The sequence below is a fragment of the Pygocentrus nattereri genome, chromosome 21, assembly GCF_015220715.1.
Source record: "Pygocentrus nattereri isolate fPygNat1 chromosome 21, fPygNat1.pri, whole genome shotgun sequence".
NCBI classification, from domain to species: domain Eukaryota; kingdom Metazoa; phylum Chordata; class Actinopteri; order Characiformes; family Serrasalmidae; genus Pygocentrus; species Pygocentrus nattereri.
This window is the reverse complement of record NC_051231.1, coordinates 31,955,018-31,978,555: the sequence shown is the minus strand read 5'-3', so window position 1 is coordinate 31,978,555 and position 23,538 is coordinate 31,955,018. Positions and strand designations below refer to the sequence as shown.

Sequence of the window (23,538 nt, the reverse complement as noted above, 5' to 3'; positions counted from 1 at the left end):
CATCACTTTGTGGATCATTGCCCTTTATCTCCTAAAGCTGTAATAAAACTGACACCAGAGCAGAGAGGCCAGCGAGAGAGAGAGGGAGAGAGGGATGAAGCAGGGGTGAAAGAAAAGGAGAGGTAGCAGGGAGCACAAGGTCGTTTCCCAGAATGCACTCTGGGGGTAATTCAATATCACTTAGTTTCCACAAAGTACAGTCTCAGCTGCCCCAGTGAATAAAGGAAGATCATGAAAGATTTTCTTTTATAAAAGTCAATGCGAAAGGAAAACTTCCCTCCATTTTCCATCTCTGAGCAGAGCCCTTTTGATCACAGGTGAGGATAATGGCAGCACGATTATTATTATTATTATTATTGGATTATTGGATAATATTAATTTTCCCCAAATGCTGGTGCATGATGGCATCATCAAAACATCCAAAGATGATCAAAGATTACAGTAAAAAATCTTTTTTGTCATTTTTGTAAATGGTATGATATGATGAATCATGCCTAATGTCACAGACCAGGAAGACGGAGTAACAAAGTTTAAAATGTTTTATTATTATTTTTTTATTTTCCCTCTTCAATGTGTGTATACTGTTTTTTTTGTTCTTTCTTTGTAAAGTATTTGAAACTGCATTGTAACACATTATTATTATTAATAATATTGATATTATTGCTTTGCAGTAATTTAGCTTTTTTTCTTGACTTATTGTCATAAGACAGGATTCCTTGAAATATTGAATTATCTGACCTGTACATAAATAACTGAATTCTGTCTTTCTGTAAGAAGTACAGTAATAAGTAAACGAATAAACCAAAACATCTGCAATATGGCAGAGGTTGTGAATCAATAATTTTATGAATAGGTGTATTTAGTATAATAGGAACAGTTAGGGTCATAACAAGAATTGGATTTATCTTTCTGTCATCAACTCTCTCCTCCTTGTCATCTCTCTCTCTCTCTCTCGCTTTCTCTCTCTCTCTCTCTCTCTCTTGTGTCTCTCTCTCTCTCTCGTGCTCTCTCTCTCTCTCTATCTCTCTCTCTCTCTCTCTCTTTTCAGCTTGGAGTAAGCAAAGGTCCGAACCCAGTGACCACAGTGGCCATGCCAGTGTTCAGCACTAAGAATGAGACAGTAAGCTGTGTGTGTGTGTGTGTGTGTGTGTGTGTGTGTGTGTGTGTGTGTGTGTGTGTGTGTGTGTGTGTGTGAGAGACAGCGTGTGTTGTCAGTACATTTTTACAGCTAATCTCTTCTTGGCTTTTCCTCTTCAGAAGAACCAGGGCATTCTTCTGGGTGTGGCAGGCACAGATATTCCCATTCAGGAGCTGATGAAAACCGTCCCTAAACACAAGGTAATGCTCACACTAATGAATGGAAATTAGTGCTGACACCCTAAACCTGGGGTAGTTACCATCTTTTAAAAAGACACTTTACTTGTTGTCAGCCATGTTACCATCTTTGGTCTAACTGTCACATAAATGTGTCTTCATGAAGAAGGTAAAGACATCAGATTTATTTTATGAATAAAATACTAACATGTTGCCATAAAAGTTTGTCATATATCTTCGTAAGCGAAATCATCTTAAATCTGGCCAGCATGTTTAACATTTCTAATTGTGATTGAATATTATGATTCTTTTTTCTCGATGTTCGTACTTTTTTGATTATTTCATCTAGAGAATTTTTTTTTCTGACATATTTTTACTTGTTCCAAGACATAAATACAGGAAATAATGCATGAAAAGATTTGAAACAAATTTTTGCACCGATAAAGTAAGAATATTTGACAAGATAAACTGAACTGAAAGAAAACTAAATAATGTAATTTTAGTAATGTAAATTTAGTCTATTTAAAATTGATTTCATTTGCAAGTATCTATTTTTTGCAGTGTGGAAAAATGGTGCATTATTTAATGGTGCAGTGCTTCAGCAAATGTGTCTTAAAACTGAATTTGGTGAGAACTGATATTTCTAAAGCTGTTATACGTCTTTGAATTCTTTTCCTCAGCTGGGAATACATGGTTATGTATTTGCCATCACAAATAATGGCTACATCCTCATGCATCCGGACCTCAGACCGCTGGTAAGGAATCCTGCTACGGTCATGCTTTTTGGAACTGCTCATCCTAACACACAGGCGATGACGGTGCACGGCTGTATATTTTTGGTAGATGTTTATTCACAACAAATGTACAGCAGAATCACCAGGATTACAACCTACAGCACTAAGCTTAAAGAGTCCATATCATGTAAAATCGAATTTCTCTTTATTTGCGAAAAAAGGGTTTGACATGATATGTAAATATATGCAGAAAATAAGTTGCAAAATTAGCCTCTTTTTTATTATGATTGTGATGTCACAACGTATTTACATACGACCGTTTAGTTTATATGCCACATTGAAGTGGTGTGGAATGATGTTCCTGCAGTTCCTGCAGTTGTTCCAGTGGAACGGCTGTACTTTTCACTATTTGGGATTGCAGCCTTCCTAAGAATCCTCAAATCTGAAAGGATACCAGACTGATTTTTGCCAGTGAAAAGGTAGCTTGTTTATATATGTTAGTCTTTAATACATACTAACAAATACAGTTTGTTTAATTCTGAAGGAAAAAAGAGAGGCTGGATGATGATCATGTAAAAATGAATTACTGTCACACAAAAAAATAGAATATGGGCCCTTTAAAAAACCCAGTTTAGATCTGTGGGATGTCATCCGGCAATGGTGATTTTGTTGTTTAGCAAAATATATTTGCCTTAAATATGCTTGTACAATACTGTGATGCACCTGTTTAAAACATGGCAACTGACTGCAGTTAGCAGAACTCTATTGCTCAAATAACTCAAAACCTAAATTTAAGGTAGGAAAATCCTTGACCAGCGTATAGTGTGTGTGCGTGTGAGCGTGCTGGGCGGAGGCGGAGTTGCATGCTGGGAGTTGTAGATTGTAATGCGAACCCTTTTCCTTTGATGTATTGCATGCAGGAGTAAAAGCTCCTTCAGGTGCCTGCCAGGTCTGGGCTAAAAGCCGAGGTAACACAGAGACCCTCCTCTCCTAATGTTCAGTCACTGTGTACGACTGTGTGTGTGCGTCTGTTACCGTGTTAGTGTGGCTACAGTGTGTGTATCAGTGTGCGTTCGTATACACGTTACGTAGATCACACCACCCTACACACAATCATGCTGACTGAGTGTGTGTGTGAGAGTGTGTGTGTGTGTTAGCGGATATAGAGTGTGTGTACTGACCACACTAACTGTGTGTTACTGGATAGTGTTGGGCTGGACTGGTCAGTGGCTGTACTGTGTTGACACTGTAAGGGCCTCCCAGGCTTATCGTATTAGTTTATGTACAAACTAGGGCTGCACAATATATTATTTGTTAATCAATATCACAATATTGGCCTTTACAAAAGTGATAATACATAAGGCTGTGTATGGAAGCAAGCGCGAACATTTTGACCAGTCTCGTCAGATGAGTTTTGTGGATGACTTGATGAATTTCATATATACATTTAACTTTTATCAAATGTAGAAATCGTGACTGTATTTACCTTCCTGTAATATTTACATCCACTGAGTTAAAAAGCAGTAAATGGATAAACAACAGAGATTTTAGTACAGTAGCCCAGTGTTGTCTAAACTGTTGGCTCTTCAAATCCAAATCATTCAAATCCATACTATCTATTTAATTGTGTCAATAACATGTATGACTTTTATCCATGTAACATTGAAGGTTCAGCTGTGTGTTTTTAATATATTTTAGGGCTGGGATGCATCAGTAAGGGCACCCAGTCTTGGTTGGTTTAATGTTTTTTATTTTACTCAAAAAAAAAAAAAAAGGCTTTGTTCATCCTGAAATAAATTTAGTATATCTGACGAACTTGTGCTTTGAATTGTTTTGACACCCGTCTCAAATACAAGGATTCAAACAGAATTGAAATATTCTAGATTGTCTCACTCGTTTCCACCATCACTAGGATTCTCCTAAATAAAGAAAAAGGTAGAAAACACTAGCTGTTTTTTTTCCCTCTACTAGCTTACACTTTAATTGTAAGCTGCCACAATTGCTTAGCTTTAGATTTGGCTTGGGTAGTGGGTTTCTGCTTCGACTTGGAGCTCCTTATATTAAACAGAAAAACTGCTGTCTGTAGAACTCAAACTGACATTAACGTTTGCACCATTTTACATTTTAATTAACCATATTTATTGATGTTGTCTGTATCGTGCAGCCCTAGTACACACTGCTCAAAGTCAACTAATGACAGTCATCCACTCCAAAACCTTTGTTTCATTTGTTGATTAACAATATTATCTGTCTTGATTACACTTTATTTTTCTGAAGTGGACATTAGAAAGATTTTAATACTTTTAGTAGTGTTTTTTTAAATAGAATCACTGACACTAGTGCGATTCAAGCTGTATTGGCTCACACTAGTTAAAAATGAAGTGGATTAAAAGAAAAGCGGTTTCGGTCATTTTAAAAGCAGAGACTTGGGGGTAGGCAGTCCTCCACGTTTGAGCCAATCCTATATTTCTACCTCATGTTGTTCAAAGCATTTTAGACAGTCAGCATTTGCATCTTGCAACTAGACTTCTTTCACTGTAATTGCAGCGAAAAGCTTAACCATTACTGTTGTGGTCGACCCCGTGATGCCCATCATTGTGCAGGCTGTTTTTGTAGATTTGCGGTTTTTTGTAGATTCATGATTTGAAATCCACCAACGTGTATTATTTCAGCATCGTCTGAAATTTTGAGTCTTTTTTTGTTGCACCAATGCAATGATGGACCTCGGGGGACCTAAAATTACTTAAGGTTAGGCTAAAAATTGATAGTAAATCCCGTAGGAATTCACTGAAATTGATCAGTTCATTTTTCATGACATCAGCGCATGATTTGTAAGATTGGTTGAAAACTACTGCAGGAGAAAAGCTGCCTACCCCTGAACGACACACATCCTGTTTCTGTCTTGTTGACATCCTGTGACTCGTGTGTTCCCAGATTTATTACTCTGCTCTTGCTGACTGTTAAGCTGTTCCTGCGTGTGCATGTGTGTTTTTGTGTGTATGTATAGTACCAGGAGGGTCAGAAGAGGCGCAAGGCGCATTACAGCAGTGTGGACCTGTCTGAGGTGGAGTGGGAGGACACTGACGATTTTGTATGATCACTTTTCTTTCTCTTAAACTGGTCTTGTTGGTGGATGTGTTCCTTTGGAATGTAAACAATGACAAACAAAAACGTAACCTTAATATGATAAGTAAGAATTTTTCCTTTTTTACGTTACAGAATATTTTATTTCTGTGTTTGTTAGTATAGTTTTTAGTTATTCAATATTAGAAATTCTGAAACTTTCGTCCTGCAACTAATATTGTAAGATATATTGTCACTATTGGAACCTTTTATGTCCACTGTGGCAACTGCGGCTTCCCTCTGGGATCAATAAAGGATTCTGATTCTGAAATTTGTAGGAAAAGGAAAGAAAATGTTTTGCTTGTAATGGAAGCCAGTGTAGTCAAAGATTTTTTCCAGGTAATTGTGGTGCATTTCTATTGGTTCATTTATCATGAAACTTTAACACAATGCAAAGAGTTACTAAAGTAAAGTGATTTCAAATGATGGAAAAAATGATGAGATGCCTCTGTTAGCAATATTTAATTACCTGTCATTTATATTCATCGTAAATATAGCCATGCTTATCGTCTGCTGCTTTTGTTAGCTATACAGTTTGGCCCCATTTTGATCTTAATGAAGCTGAATAGCTTTTATTTGTAGTGCTCATTAAATTGTTCATTATAAATGTGATACATTTTGGGATCAGTTTCTAGTTGATCCAGCAGCGTTGCATAACCATTTTTCCTCTGCAGTTGAGGACCGCCATGGTGAACAGGAAAACAGGAACTTTCTCCATGGAGGTGAAACGGACTGTGGACAAAGGGGTGAGGATGTACTCTCCTCTCCCACTTTCTTAAGTTAAACATACTCTTTTATGCTGTTAAAAATACTTTAAAAATTGCTTTTAGACTTACTCCTGTTTTCCCTGTACAGAAACGTGTTCTGTCAATGCACAATGACTATTACTTCACTGACATCAAAGGAACTCCGTTCAGGTATATAAACGGTTCTTTGTGTTTTCACAGAATACAACAGGGTGATATAGTGGTACTGAAATCATTCATAATCTATTCTGGAACTTAAGTCCAAAGTAGTTACAGTAAAGAGCATACCTGTGTGTGATTATGTGTGTAGCGTTGGAGTGGCTTTGTCCCGAGGCCATGGAAAATATTTCTTCAAAGGGAATGTTTCTTTGGAAGCAGGTGAGTTTATCTCTCCTCTTATTTCTCTCACCCTATTGCTCAGTTGCTCACTTTGATCTTGCTTCATCAGCCTGGTTGAAATGACCTACTAAGACTTATTATGAGGACAGAGCCTGGAGCTTCTCATTTGTTTATGTATCCGTCTATGTATACATGTTAAGTTACAAATGATTAAATTATGCTTTTCCACTGTGTTGTGACCTTCTCAACTGGAAGTAATGACTTTGTACTGCTGCAATCTGCAATGTCAGCTTGACCTCACACAGCTCATCGCACAAACTGGCCACATGCTGCTGGACTTTAGTAACAGGGGCATCCCTTGAGGGGAATTGCAGAGGGAAGATCACGTGAAATCCAGCAAGGAAACTGGGCCCGTTTAACACTCTTTTACCTGCATATTCAGTCCTTCACTCATTCACTTTCTTTTCATTCCCTTATATGGCTGTTTACTCATTCAGTGGTCTCCTCCTTTTCTACAGTCTCTCCATCACTCACTGAGTGACTTACTCTTGAGTGACTCCTCACTCTTTTTCTCACTCACACTCTTCCTTGCACACTCACTCACTACCGCAGACCCTCTTTTCCTGGCCAGTGGGGCCACCAAGCCAATGAATCTTGTGGCTAAAATTTAAGAATTTGTGAACATCCATCCATCCATCCTCTAAGCCGCTTCTCCGTCAGGATCGCGGGGGGGGGTGCTGGAGCCCATCCCAGCAGACTTCGGGCGGACACACCCTGGACAGGTCGCCAGTCCATCGCAGAGAATTGTGAACCGAATATTAAAAACATGTTTATCATTATATTCATTGGATTTTTCATTAACACGCATGCTTCAGTACCAAAAACCGGTCGGGCCTTTTTCCTTAAGAGTTCCCCATGTTCACTCTTTTTTCAGTACATCAGTCAAACCACTAACTTACTCACTCCCTTCTCATGCTCATACTCACTTTCACACTCACTATCGTATTCACTCTTTCACTCTTTCGTCTTGCACTCACTCAGCTCAAATTTCTTCCAGGCTTTATGAAGGTCGTACTTTAAAAATGAGAGTTTATGCTGTGTTGTAAAAACAGTCGGAAGATATCTGTTGTATTCACTAGATTACGTAAAGCAAGTAATGTTGATTGCTGACTGTATTTGTGTGGCAGGTCTCCGTGATCTTGAGCAGCCGGACGTGGCTCTAGCACATGAATGGTAATGCATTTTTACGTATTAATGAAATATAACACAGCAGGTAAATTGCAGATGTGTGAATATTGAAATTATTCGCATAACATAATTATTAAATGCTAAGAGCCTGTGTGTTTTCAAAAAGATAAAAAGAAAGATGCAACCACAGTCTCATGATTTGTAGGAATTGAGCTTTAGACCAGGGATTGGATTAATGTTACTGGCAGGTTTATGCCCTTCAGTGATAATTGAATCACCTCCAGTCCCAAAGGAGCTCCAGCGCTGAACTGTATCAAGGACTCCGTAATTAGTTGATGAGTTCATGCAGGTGTATTAGAGCAGGTGTCATTGCATCTGCAGACACATTTCACAGTTCTTGACCAGAGCACCAAATGTGAAAGCCTTTGTGTTGTACAGTTTAATGGCTCTTTTAATTTGATGCTGTTAATTTTGTTATATTATTTAATGTGATGTGATTAATTCTGTCATAATTACAAAGGGGTTGGGTCTGTTTCATTATGTGGTGTCACAAACTTTATCCTACCAGTGTTCAGTCCTTTCTCAGTTTACTTCTTATGTTATAACTGTATTGCCTGATAATATTTGGACGGGCAGGACATACTGCAACACAGATGAGCATCATGAGCACCGCTACCTGACGCAAATTCAGGCCATCAGACTCTACCTGACTGGACGCAAACCGCATCTCAAATGTAAGTGACACACAAGAAAACTCATACATGCCTGGGTCACTCCCTCAGTTACCACATATACCCATATGACTGAAATATTATACCTCCTAAAGAAAAAAACACGTCCAACTGGTGTGGGATGTGAATATTAGTGCCCAAGACTACTAAATGCATCTAAGGGATCTACTCACTGCACAGATACTTAAGAGTTTAAATTCATGTAATTACATCATTTACTGACTTAAAACCATTTTTCCTTGTGTTACCTGTATGTCTCTAAAAGAACAAGTTTACAATCTGCAGAAGCATCAAATGACACTTATATGAAACCGATAGTGAAGAAGATAGAGACCAAACCTCACTTAAGCAGACGAGACTTTATATTTAATTTTGAGGAAGCTGTTTTTTGTACAGTTCCTCCTGACAGGTTTCTAGGCTTTTATAGAGCTTTAGCTCTTCATAATTCCAGTAACGCATAACTGGTTGTGCATTATTTAGAGGCAGTGATACTGACAGGCCTTTTAAATGATTTCTGAATGAATTACTGAAAAGGTGCTGCTGAGTTTTCCTTTATACTTGTACTTTATGTGGATTTTACAGAGTAGCGCAGAAGTGAAGTAAAAAGTAGTGACATTACTCTTTTCCGGGATGTAATAAGAAAAGAAATTTGTCAGTCGCAAACCTTTTTACCTACCCCAACACTAGTTCTTAGTATTCCACCATCGTTTATCTAAAATACACACTCAAACAAATCAGAAGACAAACTTCAGCCTACTTTTAATTTAGCTGTGAATTAGATTTGTAAAGAACATCATCACCGTTATTGTGTCCAGTTTGTGTTCTTGTGCACTTTCTTTGTCCAAGTAATGGCACAGCGTTTGCCATTTTTTTCTTTGTTGCCAACTGATTGCCTCAGTGATTTGAACATCGTCCTCATTATGAGCTGATGTAGCTGGGTGTATTAGGAGTGTGTAAGTGTCCCCTGTGGCTTGCTGTAGGTGACAGGGAGCTGATCCAGCAGGTTTTGTTTGATGCTGTAGTGACTGCACCACTTGAGGCTTACTGGACTGGATTGGCCCTCAACAAGTCGGAGTAAGTGTGGACGTATCAGCATACAGTCAACTTACAATGACGTACAGCGTCACATGTGCTACATCTAATGTATTGTCTTTATTCTAATGATGCCAGGAAACTACACATTTTCCCTTTTACCCTAAATGTTGTCCAGAATATATTTGGTCTCTGAAGTTTGCATCTTTAGTTTTGCACAGGAATTATGCGGCTAATGTAGCTAACAAGTGATGTAAGCAAATAAAGCAGACAAATTCAGGCTTTGAGATGCCGTTTCTGTTTTAGCTCTGGGATTTACTCTGTTTGTAGATAACAGCATGTCATACAGTGTTAGAGACCATGTAACCTAGTCTATTTGAGATTAGGGTCATGGCCTGAGGTGACTTTATACATACAGTTGGCATGATCATAATTTGTTAGCTACGTTAACCTTATAGTACGAGTAGCAGGCTTAAGAGACTGAGCATCCCCTTTGGGTAATAATTGTGTACTGTAAGACCGTAGAGGCTTCCATTGCTAATGATGGACAAAGGAAAAATTTCCCTACACTAAAACTTTATATATTCACTATATTGCCAAAGGTCTTCACTCATCCATCCAAATCATTGAACTCAGGTGTTCCAGTCACTTCCATGGCCACAGGTGTATAAAGCCGAGCCCCTAGGCCTGCAGACTGCTTCTACAGACATTAGTGAAAGAATGGGTCGCTCTCAGGAGCTCAGTGAATTCCAGCGTGGTGCCGTGATCGGACGCCACCTGAGCAACAAGAGATTTTGGACAATTTCATGCTCCCAACTTGGTGGGAACAGTTTGGGGACGGCCCCTTCCTGTTCCAACATAACTGTGCACCAGTGCACAAAGCAGGTCCATAAAGACGTGGATGAGCCAGTTTGGTGTGGAAGAACTTGACTGGCCTGCACAGAGTCCTGACCTCAACCCTACAGAACACCTTTGGGATGAATTAGATCGGAGACTGTGAGCCAGGCCTTCTCGTCCAGCATCAGTGTCTGACCTGAAGAACGGTCAAAAATTCCCATAAACGCTCACCTAATCCTTGTGGAAAGCCTTCCCAGAAGACCTGAAGCTGTTATAGCTGCAAAGAGTGGGCTGAGATCATATTAAACCCTATGGATTAAGAATGGGATGTCACTCAAGTTCATATGCGTGTGAAGCCAGACGAGTGAATGCTTTTGGCAATAGAGTTTAATGTTATGTAAGTCATTGAAAGTATGTACTGTTGTAACAACATTAAATGCTTGTTATCTGTCCTGTTTTTTAGAAACCCAGATAAAGGGGTAGAGATTGCTTTCCTTGGAACTCGCACTGGCCTCTCAAGAACCAACCTATTTGTTGCCCCAGAGCAGCTGACCAATCAGTGAGTACCACCAGACTGACCAATCCCAGAACCTGATGTTTACACAGTCCAATAAATGAATCAATGCAACAAATGAACAATAGACAAAATATGGCATGTTATATAATATTTTGTTTGCATTTGTGTTTTGAGGGACCTGCTAACGGCTGAGGATAACGAGGGGGTTTTTAATGCTGATCACTTTCCGTTGTGGTATAAAAGAGCAGCTGAGCAGGTTCCAGGCACCTTCGTCTACTCTATTCCTTTTAGTTCAGGTAGGACACAAGAACATATATTTGAGGACGCTTTCTGTGCATTCTTTCCTGTATCAATTTAAAAACACAGGGCTCACCAACACTGATAGTTGTAAGTTACGTGTCAAAGGTGTGCATCTGATTAATTGACATGATTCTGCCCATTAAATTTTATGTGGGAAAAGAAGACGCAGTTGGCTCCAGATTTTTTTCATAGTTGTGGATTTGGCGCCATCTAGTGGCTGGCAAGACATTTACTTTTGAAAAGTTTGGGTACCCCTAGTCAAATTGCACGTTTGCAGACACATTAACACGCTTCTTCACTTCTGTACATGTTATTGCACAATACTGTCACTTTGCTGAATCTAACAGTACTGTGCAAAAGTTCTGTTACATTTTATATTTGTATGTGTTTTTGTTTCCCCAATATATTCAGCTCAGCAAATAAATCGTATGACTGTGCGCTTCCTGCAGTGTGATGCTAAAGGGGTGTAAATGTGTATGTATTTCAGCACGAGAGAATAAAAGTGTGGTGTTGGCCAGCACTGCTATTCAGCTCCTGGATGACAGAAAGTCCCCTATAGCAGCAGGTCAGTACAGTTTTCTGTATGTTTTTACAAACATTGGTAAACCACATTCTAATACCTTAAAACCGATGCCTAAACTAATGTGTTTATTTGTTTGTTTGTTCTCTTATGCTGTCTGCAGCTGTTGGGATTCAGATGAAGTTGGACTTCTTCCAAAGGAAATTTTGGACTGCTAGTCGACAGGTGAACCCTGATAATAAATATAAATGAAATAGCACATTAACTAAACACTGATTCTACATCTGTCTACATGTTCCTTTATACACGTTTAGTTTTCCACGTTTCAAGAGTTCTATCTTGTGTGTGCTATAAAGTGTGATATAAATCTGCTCTCTTTACTACACAGTGCAATGCTCTAGATGGGAAGTGCACCATAAGCTGTGACAATGAGGTAACATCTCTCTTTTCTCTCTTTCGCTCTCTCTATGGTCTTAGTTGGCTGGCCTGTTTTAACCTCCTGATATCAATCTAACGGTCTTTACTCTTGAGTCACTCTGGTGTCACTGAGAAATGAAGACAGAGAGACATACAGCATTGTGTTAATGCACCTAAGAAATACCCTTTTATATGAATATCCTATGCTTTCTTATAGTAAACTGATATAAGCTTTTTTGCCTTCACCTCTATTTTAAAGGGACAAGATTCCAAAAAGTTTGGGAAGAAATTTACTGACAACTTAGTAGTTCTGTACTTCTGTTTCTAGATCAGTGCTGTTAATCTGAGGATTTTGTGATGTTAATGTGTGAGGGCTCTGCGCTTGTTTCTTCACCCTGTGGTGTATTGGATTCGTCGTATTTATACTCTCCTTCTTTCTTTCTCTCTTTTCTTTTGTATCAGGACATTAAGTGCTACCTCATCGACAATAATGGCTTTATTCTGGTTTCTGAGGATTACTCTCAGGTCAGTCTACTCAAGAATTTGTAGGATTTGTGACGAGCAGTTTTGTGAAAAAATAAAACAGAGTTATCCATAAAACTGTTTTGAACATTTTACATGAGTTACCTCAGGTAATTTCCATTTGTAGTCATGGGATTGTGGTTAGAAAGTACACTTTAGTTTTCTCATTTTAGCTAGCTTTAACAAATAAACTGTCATTATACACTGAATACCGCATGTCCGCGGTACACTCCTACAAAATGCAGTAAAATATTTCGGTAAATTGAGGTAAATAAGCCACAAACCAACAGTGAACAGGACAGAAAAGACAGAATATAACCAGTTCAGTCAATATAGCCAATTCAGGTTTTCCTGCTCCAACACAATAGACTTACAGATGAGTGGATGTGTTGAATCAGGTACATTACAGCAGAGAAAATATTGAATTCTTCCAGTTCTGGCCTTCCAGGACTGGGTCCTTACACTGAGGCACTAAAAATGTATATCCTGCAGTCGAGGCAGATGAGCAAGTAACACATACACAAAACAAAACCTCCACTTCTGAATGGCTACCACACTTTAAAGTGATGGTGCATGTAAAATGTACTGTTTCCTTCATTACCCCAGAATGTAGACATGTTTGGTGTCTGAAGTTTCCTACTGCACGTCTAATGTAGCTGACAGATACCAGACGATTATACCCCAGTTCACATTTAGCATCTTGTGAACTGCAAGCCTAAATGATCACACACTTGCCTCCAACTGTGTCAAGCTGTTACAGAAACTGTAATAAACTTGCTTGTGGTTTCTGACACCGTGTAGCGTGCTGTATATAAACACAGAGAACAGAGACAAACAGGCTTGAAGGTGGTTACTTCTTTAAGCTACGCAATGTACTTTTGCTCTTTTCTGTGCATTAAAGTATTTCACACAGTGTGAGAAACCACGCGGACAAGCCTATTTAAGATTACATCACAGCACACATGGTTTGACGCAAGTATGTGGTTTGTTCAGTGCCATTTGGTGGGTTATATATTTCCATTTGATGCAAATAAGCATTTAAGAATGCAACGAGTGATATAAAAGCTGTTATAAACCTTTTGTCTCTTTCTGCCTTAGACGGGTCTCTTTTTTGGAGAGGTGGAAGGAGTGGTCATGAACAAACTGCTTCTAATGGGCTCATTTAAAAGGTGAACAGCCAACTGCTATACAACTGATATAGATACACAAGCTTTGCTATGCATGTATTTGTGTATAAGTACATACACAGTTCAGATATAAATATAACTCTAAAACACTCCCACACGCACACTCACTCTCACAGTCTTATGTGGCACAGAGTTGAGCACATGTCCACGGCATTAAATGTATTTGAAACTGACTTTTGTGTGTTTTGGTTTGGCAGTAAGTAGTAGTGGGCAGTATATATTATTTCCCTTACTTTTACTAAGAACTGTGTTTAATAATTCAGGTATAACCTATAATATTTTTTACAATAGTAAAAATTAGCAGTGTGTAGACAGATGTCAATATTAACCCTAAGGAGATAAAGCTGAGTGTATATTACAAAAACTGCGCTTCTCTGAGCCTGGCCCAAATGATGCTGCATGTTGTTTTACGTCTGGAAGTCATTTGTCTCATACATGCATTTCATTCAGTACAGACTCAGCTTATTATTACTGCTTATGCCCTGATGAGGTGATTTGGGTTATCAAAATATCATAATTATTGTTTTAATCTGGTAATATTTTCTGATAACGACATTCACTGACTTTTTGCTCAGATTTTCCTGATCCACTTTAAACGGTGCAGCAGTTACATTCTGGTGCCTGAGACGTTATAATAATAACTGCAGCACCGTTTAAGGTGAAATGAGAAAAAGGTGAACAAGAATTTGGCAAATGCTTCAGCCGAGTGGTTTTAATGTTGGCAGGATTCTTTGAGAAGGTGATTAAAGATATCAGACTGTACTGCCTAGAGTTTTAATGTGTGGCTCTACCTATAAATAAGCACTACAGTAGGACATTTTGACAAAGTAGCACAATTTGTCCGAATTTGTTCATTGCTAGGGCAATGGCTAACCCCAAGGGTCTGGCTTTTCCTTCCACCCTCTTTTCTCTTGTTAACTCATTAGCTCTTTACAATCTGATGTAGCTCCTTTGACAGTGAACTGGACAAACTGACCCCAGGCACTTTTTCTCTGGCAGGATCACTCTGTATGATTACCAGGCTCTGTGTAAAGAGTATGCAGGTAGCAGTGACAGCGCCCACACTCTACTGGACGTGAGTAATCACACAGTCACATAATCTAAACCATAAAATTACTTAAAGTGGAATTGCACCTTTTTTTCAAGATTGGTGCGTTGTAGAGCAATGGACCAACCCTGATGTCTCCACAGTGGTGGTGGTAGGAACCAATGTGCATAATGTCCACATGCACATATAAATATTAAGATACTGTTTTATGATAGTTTTGAATAAGCTGTCGGCTAGAAACATATGATTTTTTAAATCATGGTGGAGGGCTACATGCAGGCCATTACAAGGCAAAATCGTACCCTAAGAAAGCTTATTTTTTCCAGGTGTAGCACTGTGTTATCATCATCAGCATTACATGTCGGTTCACTGGTGGTTTTGCGTAGTAAATACAATGCCTGTATTTCTGTTTTAGACTTTGCGATCCCTGGTTTCTGTCATCACCACTGTAGAGAGGTCTCAGTCTGTAGATTTCACATCAGACCACTCTGAATTACTTTATTTACATCTCAATCACTGAATTGTGGAGAACTCTTTGAAGACGAGTGGAAGCCTTCAGACGTCTGGTTCCTATCACTACCACTGTGAACAGTTCTGAAAGTTTGTAGAATGGTACATTTCACATTCTATGATTTTGGGCACTGGCAGTGATGAAAATAATCATTGTAATGCAAATCCCAGCCATTTCGATGTGTTACATGTAGGGATGTATTGATAACTTTTTTTAGTGCTAGTACATATTTTTAGTGCTTGCCGAAACCTAGACCGATACATACCGCGTTACCTGCTTAGAACAAAGTAACTGTTAGTGTAAAAAGTGCAATGTAGGTAAGTCAGGTAAATCATTAAAGTCTTACTGATTTTAAAGGAAGTGCATTGGATAGCTATGCTGTGTAACACTGCAGTTTTCTTCCATGTCAAAATGAAACGCTAAGCTCTTTTTTTACAGCTGTACGTAAATACTTTTCTTAGCTTTGCTCCTCATTTGTGTTTTGCATCAAAAATCCCTGTAGCACAGTCACAGCTGAAATCACCCCCAAGGCCTGCAAGGAGCTCATGTGTGGACTTCATGTCTTCTTGGAATATTTTCTTTGTTGGCTTGAGCTGCTGAATATCCTCTAAAGCCCAACATACAAGGAATTTTGAAACCTTCTTTGGTGACTTTATATATTCTATTTATTTATATATTCTATTTATTTATATATTCTATTTAGTCAAATAGAGTAAAGCTGTGTGTTCGGGTTTTGACAGCAAACGTCAACTTTTTCTGCCTCTATTCATCTGGCCCACGTGTCTTCGCCTGTACTGGGGAAGCGGCTGTGATTGTGTGTTTAAAATGGGGTAAAATCCAAAATACCCAAGTTTAAAGTGAGCGCTAGCTTTGTGTCTGTCATGGAGTCAATAACCCTTTACTGCATGAGCAGAGACTCTTTCACTGTGTTTGCTCATTAATAGCACACTTGACTTACACTACTTGCTATCAGTGGGTATCAGAATGTTGGTATTGGTGAATTTTTATGAGTACAGCTAAATGAGCGCAGGATCGGTCTGATATCCAAAACCTCTGATTGTGGCTTTTGTTCATTTATTTCTGTCCTTTTTCTTTCAGCCCTTTGCCACTGTGAAATGGCTTCTGGGTGAACTCATCCTGTAAGGACAATGTTTTTGCTCCATTGCAGCACATTTAGCCGCCTCCTCCTAAACCTCTTTTTAAAGCTTTACTGAAATGTCATGCTGGATTATGTCTGAGGAGGTATTTTGTTCATCACAGATTCCTTTTGGAGTTCAACTTGTACAGCTGGTGGAATGTGGACTCTGCTGCTAAAGGTGACAATGATATATCAGATATAAACATATGTCCTGAAAAACAAACTCTGTGAATACAAATAACCTTTTTAGATATGCCCTCTTTGTTCTCAGAGCAAAAGTATTGCCGGATATTTCTCTGAATGTGTGTGTTTCAGCTGAGAGAGCTCAACGGAGGACCATGATGGTTCCATGTGACACAGAGTACCCAGCCTTCGTCTCTGAGCGCACAATCAAAGAGACAACTGGCAGCATTGAGTGTGAAGGCTGCATGAGGTGTGTTTATTTGTGTGTGTGTGTGTGTGTATTTTTAAATCTTTGCTTGTGTATAGCATAATTAGCATGTAGTGGGTGTAGTAAATTCCAGCAACACAACTTATGAAGCCTTTTAGCTGAGAAAAGGGATAAAGATGTTAGTTTACCACTTGAACTGACAACTCAGCTGTTAATTTCACGACTTATTGTTCAATAACTCTTACAGATTAGTTTTATAGTAGTTGCTAAACAATGTATATGTTCTGTAGTTATGAGAGTGAGGAACTGAAGGCAAATGGAGCCACATACATACCGTCCATACGTGAGTGTTGTACAATAACCTTAGTACAATATATAATCAGCGCTTGTGTGCTTCATAGATGCATAGTTACACAAAACAGTGCCTTAGGTGTGCTTCTGGGTGGCTATAAATATCTTGCCTGGTGGTAAGTAGAACAACAGGAGAGAACTGTGGGTAATGAGACTAAGCGGCTCATAAAAGGTCTGTGGTTAACAGACTTTATTATGCTCCAGTTCAGACGCTGTGGCCTGTGTGTAAATATGTGCTGCTGCCCGCGTGAAGCCTGAATTCATTCAGCCTGAAAACTTCAGCCATGCTGAAACGAAACTTTCACCACTGTTAAGTGCCCATACAACATTTGAACTTAAAATGTCTTCTACCTTTAATTATTTGTTCAACACTTTGTGATTTCAGAGAAATAATACTTAAAACAGTATTGAATATAATAAGGTAGTTACAGTTTGGATAAACACCAGGAATTACACACGTCAGTGTATGTGTATGTGGTTGGTTAGTGTAGTGGGTAACACCTCTGCCTTCTACACTGTAGACTGGGGTTCAATCCCCACCTGGGTGAACACCCTACACTACACCAATAAGAGTCCTTGGGCAAGACTCCTAACACCACCTTGGCCCCCCCTGTGTAAAATGGTCAAGCTGTAAGTCGCTCTGGATAAGAGCGTCAGCCAAATGCCGTAAATGTATTTATTTGGTGTTTTCATGGGCAGAAAAATAACCTTCAGCCCCCGGCCTGAGAAAGTTTTAGCCTAGCGTACCTACTTTTGATAGTTAAGTATGTATTAGTGTTAATAGCTTAATTCTTTGGATGGTTTAACGGTGTGATGTTGTATTGTGAAGAATGACCTTTACTCAAGCAAGGAATTTATGATCTTCCCCACAGAAAGAAGTGATCAACTGCGACAAATTCTTTAGTGACAGATTGTCTCCTGAATTCACCTTCTCTCTCTCTCTCTCTCTCTCTCTCTCTCTCTCTTTCTCTCTCTCTCTGTCACTTTCTCTTTCAGAACATTTGTCATTCAGCAGATACCCAGCAGTAATCTCTTCATGGTGGTTGTGGAGAACAAATGCGACTGCAGTTCTGCCCCTCCAGTCACGATGGAACCAATTGAGATCATCTATATCCTTCAAAAATAATTTATAGAGTTAATCAAATTTTCAGTCAGGTTAATCATATTTTGATCTTTGTGTGTTAAAATGTCTTTTTTTTGATACTGCATGGGTTTGGCCTTTTTGTTTTGCAGAGGTATTCTCAGTATGTTTCCTTTCACATTTCCTTTGTCTTGTGGCTTTTGTAAGAACATAGTTTTACCGCCTTTGTGTACCTATTACCTTTAACCCCTTAGCACATAATGAATCGCTTAAGTGCGAAAGGCTAAAGTTTCAGAAGGACCGCAAACGTCCAGACTCTTGTCACCCTTTCCATCCTGAGGTACACATTCTGCCTTAAATAGTTTCATTTTTATTTTAGTCATTTATTTATCACTGCCCATAACAATCAACAGCATCAGACGTACTACAATTGAGCCAGAGTTAGGGCTCAGAAGCTAATGTTCGTCTCTTGTCTCTGGACATTTGATTAAAAATACCCTAAAATGGCTTGCAATAAAAATACAAATGAACATTCATAACATAATTCACAAAACAGGCTGCTTATTAAAAATGCATAGCAGGGCACACATACAAGGTAGAGACAAACACACATGAATTGACAGTATGACTTTACAGCATAATAGAAATTCAAGCAAACCCAGACCCCGAAACAAGACCTCAAACAAGGCATGTATATCTTTCTGTGTTCTCACAAAAAGACTTATAAGGTCCTTTAGGTGGGTCCTCAGAGTTTACATGCATCTATTTTGTGAAATTAATTCTCTTTTCAAACCCTCACCTAACCTAAGCATAGGTCAGCTGTGGCCACTGATGGCATAAGCCAAAACCAACATGAAACCGCTTACACACACATACATACATACATGCATACATGCAACACCAGCTTTTTAATGGGCAACGTAAAGACAAAACAGATGGCAGCAATTTAAAGACACACAGGGGTCACTGATGCAAAGCCTCACTTTTCCCCTGTGGTCACAATGACAATAAACATGGATTCTTAACTTTAACCTATTTTGTGTCTTATTTGAATACCCTAGTAAGTAAACAAATGCTATGGAGAGTTTAGACATCCAGATATTTAAATAACCTCCCCAGGTTTATTTGAGACCTGTGGGAAACATTGCTGAGTGTTTGGTTATGAAGTCACACTGGCGGGTCTTCTAACGTCTGTGTGCGTATGTGTTGTCTGTAGGAGAATGCTATGGAGTGTGGATCTGCTGCGACTCTTTCCCCGACGCTGGTGGCCGCTGTGTTCCCCATCTTGACCTTCTTCATCTCCAGGTGACCTCTGATCTGACCCTTGAATTTCCATCAAGAACACCCTGTGGGGAAAGCTTCCTAGCTAATAGCTAAAGCCAAATGCGGGGATAAACTCAAAAGCAGCTCACTGATAGAATCAAAAGCATCATTATGACCTCAGAACAAACCTGCTGACACTTTAGATGATGGATGACCTTGATGACCTCAATGATTGTCATGAAACTGTTCAAACACGGTGATATTGTTCTCAAACTAAGCCAAGAAACCCACACCATGTGGAAGAATGGGGTTGGGTATGCAAAGCCAGTGTCCTCATTAAGTGTCACTGCTTTTTGCAAGGAGACCTCATCATTCCAAACCCATCAGCGTCATTCTTTATATTTAAACATGAGCAACAGAGGAAAGGAATTCAATTCCGTAATGTAATTCTCATTTGTCTGCCTCTCGTTTTGTTAAAAGATAGAATTCAATTAAAACAAATAAGATGCATGAAAAGAGGGAAAAGAATATTTCACAGATTGCTGAGTTCTGTCACTAATCATTTCATAGGTTGTAGAGAGAGCAGAGCATCTTTATTTCAGAAAGTTTGTAAGTTTGCCTGCTTAAAATAATGAAAAATGAAAAAAATGCTTTGTCCTTTACCTCAGAATGAAAGCCATTTGTTGTAAATAAAAGCTAATTTTTCCATCAAAGGTGCCATGTTGTTTTTGGGGGGTAAGTATTTCTGATTTGGGGTGGAAAGAAAGGTAAAATGATTTCCTTCATGAACAGTCAAAAAGAGCTGTTTGCAGTCGAGTATGTGTGTATGGACGCTGATCAGGCATAACATGCTGACCACCTCCTTGTTTTTATGCTCTCCAGTTTATCAGCTCCACTTACTGTATAGCTGCACTTTGTAGTTCTACAGTTACAGACTGTAGTCCATCTGTTTCTCTGATACTTTGTTACCCCCTTTTACCCTGTTCTTCAGTGGTCAGGACCCCCATTGACCCTCACAGAGCAGGTACTATTTGGGTGGTGGCTGAGAATGACCCACCACCCAAATAGTACCTGCTCTGTCAGGGTCCATGGGGGTCCTGACCACTGAAGAACAGGGTAAAATGGGGCTGACAAAGTGCATCCATACAGTAAGTGGAGCTGATAAAATGGACAGTGAGCGCAGAAACAGGTAGGTGGTCATAATGTTATGCCTGATGGGTGCGTGTAGTGTAGTATAAAAACTAATCTCTATGAAAAGTCTGTAACCTACTGAAATGAACTGATGAATAGGATATGTTTCTTTCTTTGGCAAAAGTCATATGAAATACATTTAAGTAACAAATAAAAAGTGGGCGCTCATGTGCAGAATCTATGTGATGACAGAGGAACAGAATATGGAGAATTGAAAGATGTGTGGCAGAAACCCGACAGACTGCATTAGAAAAAAAAGCACTTCACCAAGTATCACAAGTCAGTGTGGTTGCTAGTGGTGTCCTGCATGTTCAAGGCTGTGGGTTGACTGAAAGCTGAATGTGCACCTTCTCTCTGACTTACTGTTTAAATGGTCCACATACCTCCAAAATGTCCTTGAAATAACGATTAATTAATTTAATGCCCGTCAAACATGTTTAGGATGTTTGAGTAAAACAATGCAGATATAATGTAAACTGTAGTGCACTTTATTGTACTTATTTCGGCGGTTTACTGGTTGTTTTATTCTTTTCTAAGATCTCTAACAGCATAACAAAAGAAGTTCTGGATAAGACATGCCAACACATTTTATACAAGTACAAAATAATATAGAACTTAGTATATTAAAGCATGTATTACACAAACCCTTAACTAATTACAAGTAACAAGCAATAGATAATGTTGATTCTGGAGTTCTAATACTGTGAAATATAGAAGACAGTGGGTAAAAGTATCATTGCTTCTGTATGAGGCTGTAGAACGAATCGTTCTGTCTGGAGGCCACAGGGATGTCAGGGATGGTGCAGTATGTGTGATACACGTCACTCTGGAAGCATGAAAGAAAACAAGGCAGTCGGGAGTCAGAAGGGAAAGAAAAACCGTCTTCTGGACACTAAGTTACTAGTGAATCTCACTCTTTATCTTAGGATTTGTCTTGTGTAGAAACAGTGAATCCTGGTTACAAACTAAAACTTGCTTTGTCTTCCTGAGGCCCTGAATGAGCAGTGCAGCTGCAGCTGAGACAGAAATGTGAAAGTGTATTTGCCTTTTGGCTCCAACCACAAGGAAACGCTGAGTTTAACACATCTGTGGTTGCATGTTTAAGCCTTGATGTCTGACAGTTAACTCAGTTTACTAACCTCAGTCTTAGAGTCTTCTTTTCTCTTTTCACTGGGACCTGAAATTCAGACCATTTAGTTAAAGCAGACATTTTTATGCTTTAGTTAACATCAAAACAAGATTCATCCGGAATCATGAAACTGATGTTTTCAAATGGCAAAAAAACATTTACGGGGTTTTGATATGATGGTGACAGTAAGTCTGTGTGCTGAGATAGAGAATGACGATATATTTCCAATTCGCTCACTTCCTCTCATCTCTGCAGAAGTTACATTACTCAAACGTAGAGCTGTGAGGATCTGAAAGTGCTGCTCCAAAAGCTACAGCCTTATGTAAAGAGCCCTAGGAAATGTCTGATCTTGTTATTTGTTTTGTAAGTGCAAGATATATATAAATCCCAGCGTTAGTGGAAGTTTTAACACATCTATCTGCTGCTGATGGTCTTACCTGGGGGCTCAAGCGGAGCTGCTGTTGAGGTGATCTCAGAGTATGTCTCAGCTTGTGGATCAGACTGGACAAAAAAAAAACCTTTGTAAAAACATTCGAGACTAGAAACGGCACTAAACATAGTTTTTATGTAATGTTAAATATAAAAAATAAAAGCGGTTATTATTTTAAATAGGTTTCCAGAATATTTCTCACAAAATTCCGGTTCATAAATTCCAACTTACATCATCCCAATTTTGAATGGGTATTGTACTTCCTGCAAAAAAAATAAAAAAATTTATAAAATCAGCAGCCAATAAGAAATATAAAATTTAACTGACAAGAGTCCTGCCAAAGGACATTGTTCACTGATGAGGCTCTTAAGACATCACACAGATAGATGATCTTTATTTAGCCGAATTGGAAATGAAAATCTTATGCAGAACTTCCACAAGATTAAAGCTACTGCATGAATAAATAGAATATTTTGAAATATATTTGAAGATTGAAGATGTCTGTAGAAAAAAATCAGTACTCCACTGTATTTCTTTTTGACGTCAACATGTCTAATCGCTGAAAAATAGCATCTACCTGCATTACAGCTACAATCACAATGAGTTTGGATGCCGTTTTTGTTGTTTGCTTTGCTGTAGATTACTGTATTTAATCATAGAGCTGGGTCGATAGCCACGTGGTTTAATATACATTTATAAACGCAGTTTCTGTGGAAACATTTAGAAATACAGCAGCTTTCCCCTTTGTATAAAGCAGCTGAGTCTTAAGGATGAGTTTAGTGCAATAACACCAACTTAAAAACTGAAAGAATCAGGTTTGTTTATTTGATAGGGTCAGTATTTTAATCTTTCTGTTGCCGTAGTCAGTGGGATTACGTCTCCCCTGAGAAAAGACGTGCTGTTCTGTGCTCCGTCTGCTTCAACACGTTGTTTGAAGCTGTTTCATTTCCAGCCCTTACTTGTAATTCTGGAAAACAGTGCTCTTCCATAGTTACAGGGAAGGTTTCATATGAAACCCTGGAATGAAATTGATTCCATGGTGTACATGACCTGCTGTACTCTATAAATTACCTGATGGCTTGGAGGGCGTAGGCACGGTGGTGATCAGAGAGTAGGTTCCAGCAGCTCCTGGACTGCACTGAGTAACAGAAAACATGTTTGTAAGCTTAGTGAAGCTGATCTGAGAGATTCATTGATCACAGAGCAATATTATAAGATAAATTATACGTACTTCCTCCACGCTGAGCATGGCCATCATGTCTCCTGCAAAACAATCATTTTAGCTGACTGTGACCTGCTCTTAGTTTTTATTAGTGATTATATTAGTAATATTAGACATTTTGAAGAAAGCTTTACAATGTCAAACTTACCCCGATCTCCGCTGGTCGAAGTGACTTTACGCCTATTAAAAATAAATACATATATCAGAGCTTTCTGCAAGCCCATAGTGACACTACGAACTTACAAAAAGCAGGGATACTATACAAGTTGAATGGTT

The 23,538-nt window shown here is 38.9% G+C and overlaps 2 protein-coding genes across 2 annotated transcripts in view; one reads left to right on the top strand and one right to left on the bottom strand.

Annotated features, from left to right (window-relative positions):
- cacna2d3 (calcium channel, voltage dependent, alpha2/delta subunit 3) overlaps window positions 1–19,998 on the top strand; it is a 61,897-nt gene extending 41,899 nt beyond the window's left edge. The window contains exons 15-38 of the mRNA XM_017719421.2: window positions 1,049–1,120; window positions 1,258–1,338; window positions 1,995–2,069; window positions 5,056–5,139; window positions 5,846–5,917; window positions 6,027–6,088; window positions 6,228–6,295; window positions 7,444–7,489; window positions 8,081–8,178; window positions 9,156–9,249; window positions 10,508–10,603; window positions 10,736–10,857; window positions 11,349–11,426; window positions 11,545–11,606; window positions 11,770–11,814; window positions 12,261–12,323; window positions 13,419–13,489; window positions 14,507–14,582; window positions 16,165–16,205; window positions 16,327–16,382; window positions 16,520–16,637; window positions 17,943–18,055; window positions 18,285–18,367; window positions 19,244–19,998. Coding sequence (XP_017574910.2) covers window positions 1,049–1,120; window positions 1,258–1,338; window positions 1,995–2,069; window positions 5,056–5,139; window positions 5,846–5,917; window positions 6,027–6,088; window positions 6,228–6,295; window positions 7,444–7,489; window positions 8,081–8,178; window positions 9,156–9,249; window positions 10,508–10,603; window positions 10,736–10,857; window positions 11,349–11,426; window positions 11,545–11,606; window positions 11,770–11,814; window positions 12,261–12,323; window positions 13,419–13,489; window positions 14,507–14,582; window positions 16,165–16,205; window positions 16,327–16,382; window positions 16,520–16,637; window positions 17,943–18,055; window positions 18,285–18,367; window positions 19,244–19,336 — 1,869 coding nt within the window. The 3' untranslated portion in view covers window positions 19,337–19,998. The remainder of the gene's footprint in view (window positions 1–1,048; window positions 1,121–1,257; window positions 1,339–1,994; window positions 2,070–5,055; window positions 5,140–5,845; window positions 5,918–6,026; window positions 6,089–6,227; window positions 6,296–7,443; window positions 7,490–8,080; window positions 8,179–9,155; window positions 9,250–10,507; window positions 10,604–10,735; window positions 10,858–11,348; window positions 11,427–11,544; window positions 11,607–11,769; window positions 11,815–12,260; window positions 12,324–13,418; window positions 13,490–14,506; window positions 14,583–16,164; window positions 16,206–16,326; window positions 16,383–16,519; window positions 16,638–17,942; window positions 18,056–18,284; window positions 18,368–19,243) is intronic.
- Window positions 19,999–20,953: 955 nt separating this feature from the next.
- Window positions 20,954–23,538, bottom strand: part of LOC108415863 (mucin-5B-like) — a 50,113-nt gene continuing 47,528 nt past the window's right edge. The window contains exons 18-24 of the mRNA XM_037532296.1: window positions 23,411–23,442; window positions 23,272–23,303; window positions 23,112–23,178; window positions 22,272–22,303; window positions 22,048–22,111; window positions 21,621–21,658; window positions 20,954–21,307 (exon numbers count right to left, since the gene is read on the bottom strand). Coding sequence (XP_037388193.1) covers window positions 21,215–21,307; window positions 21,621–21,658; window positions 22,048–22,111; window positions 22,272–22,303; window positions 23,112–23,178; window positions 23,272–23,303; window positions 23,411–23,442 — 358 coding nt within the window. The 3' untranslated portion in view covers window positions 20,954–21,214. The remainder of the gene's footprint in view (window positions 21,308–21,620; window positions 21,659–22,047; window positions 22,112–22,271; window positions 22,304–23,111; window positions 23,179–23,271; window positions 23,304–23,410; window positions 23,443–23,538) is intronic.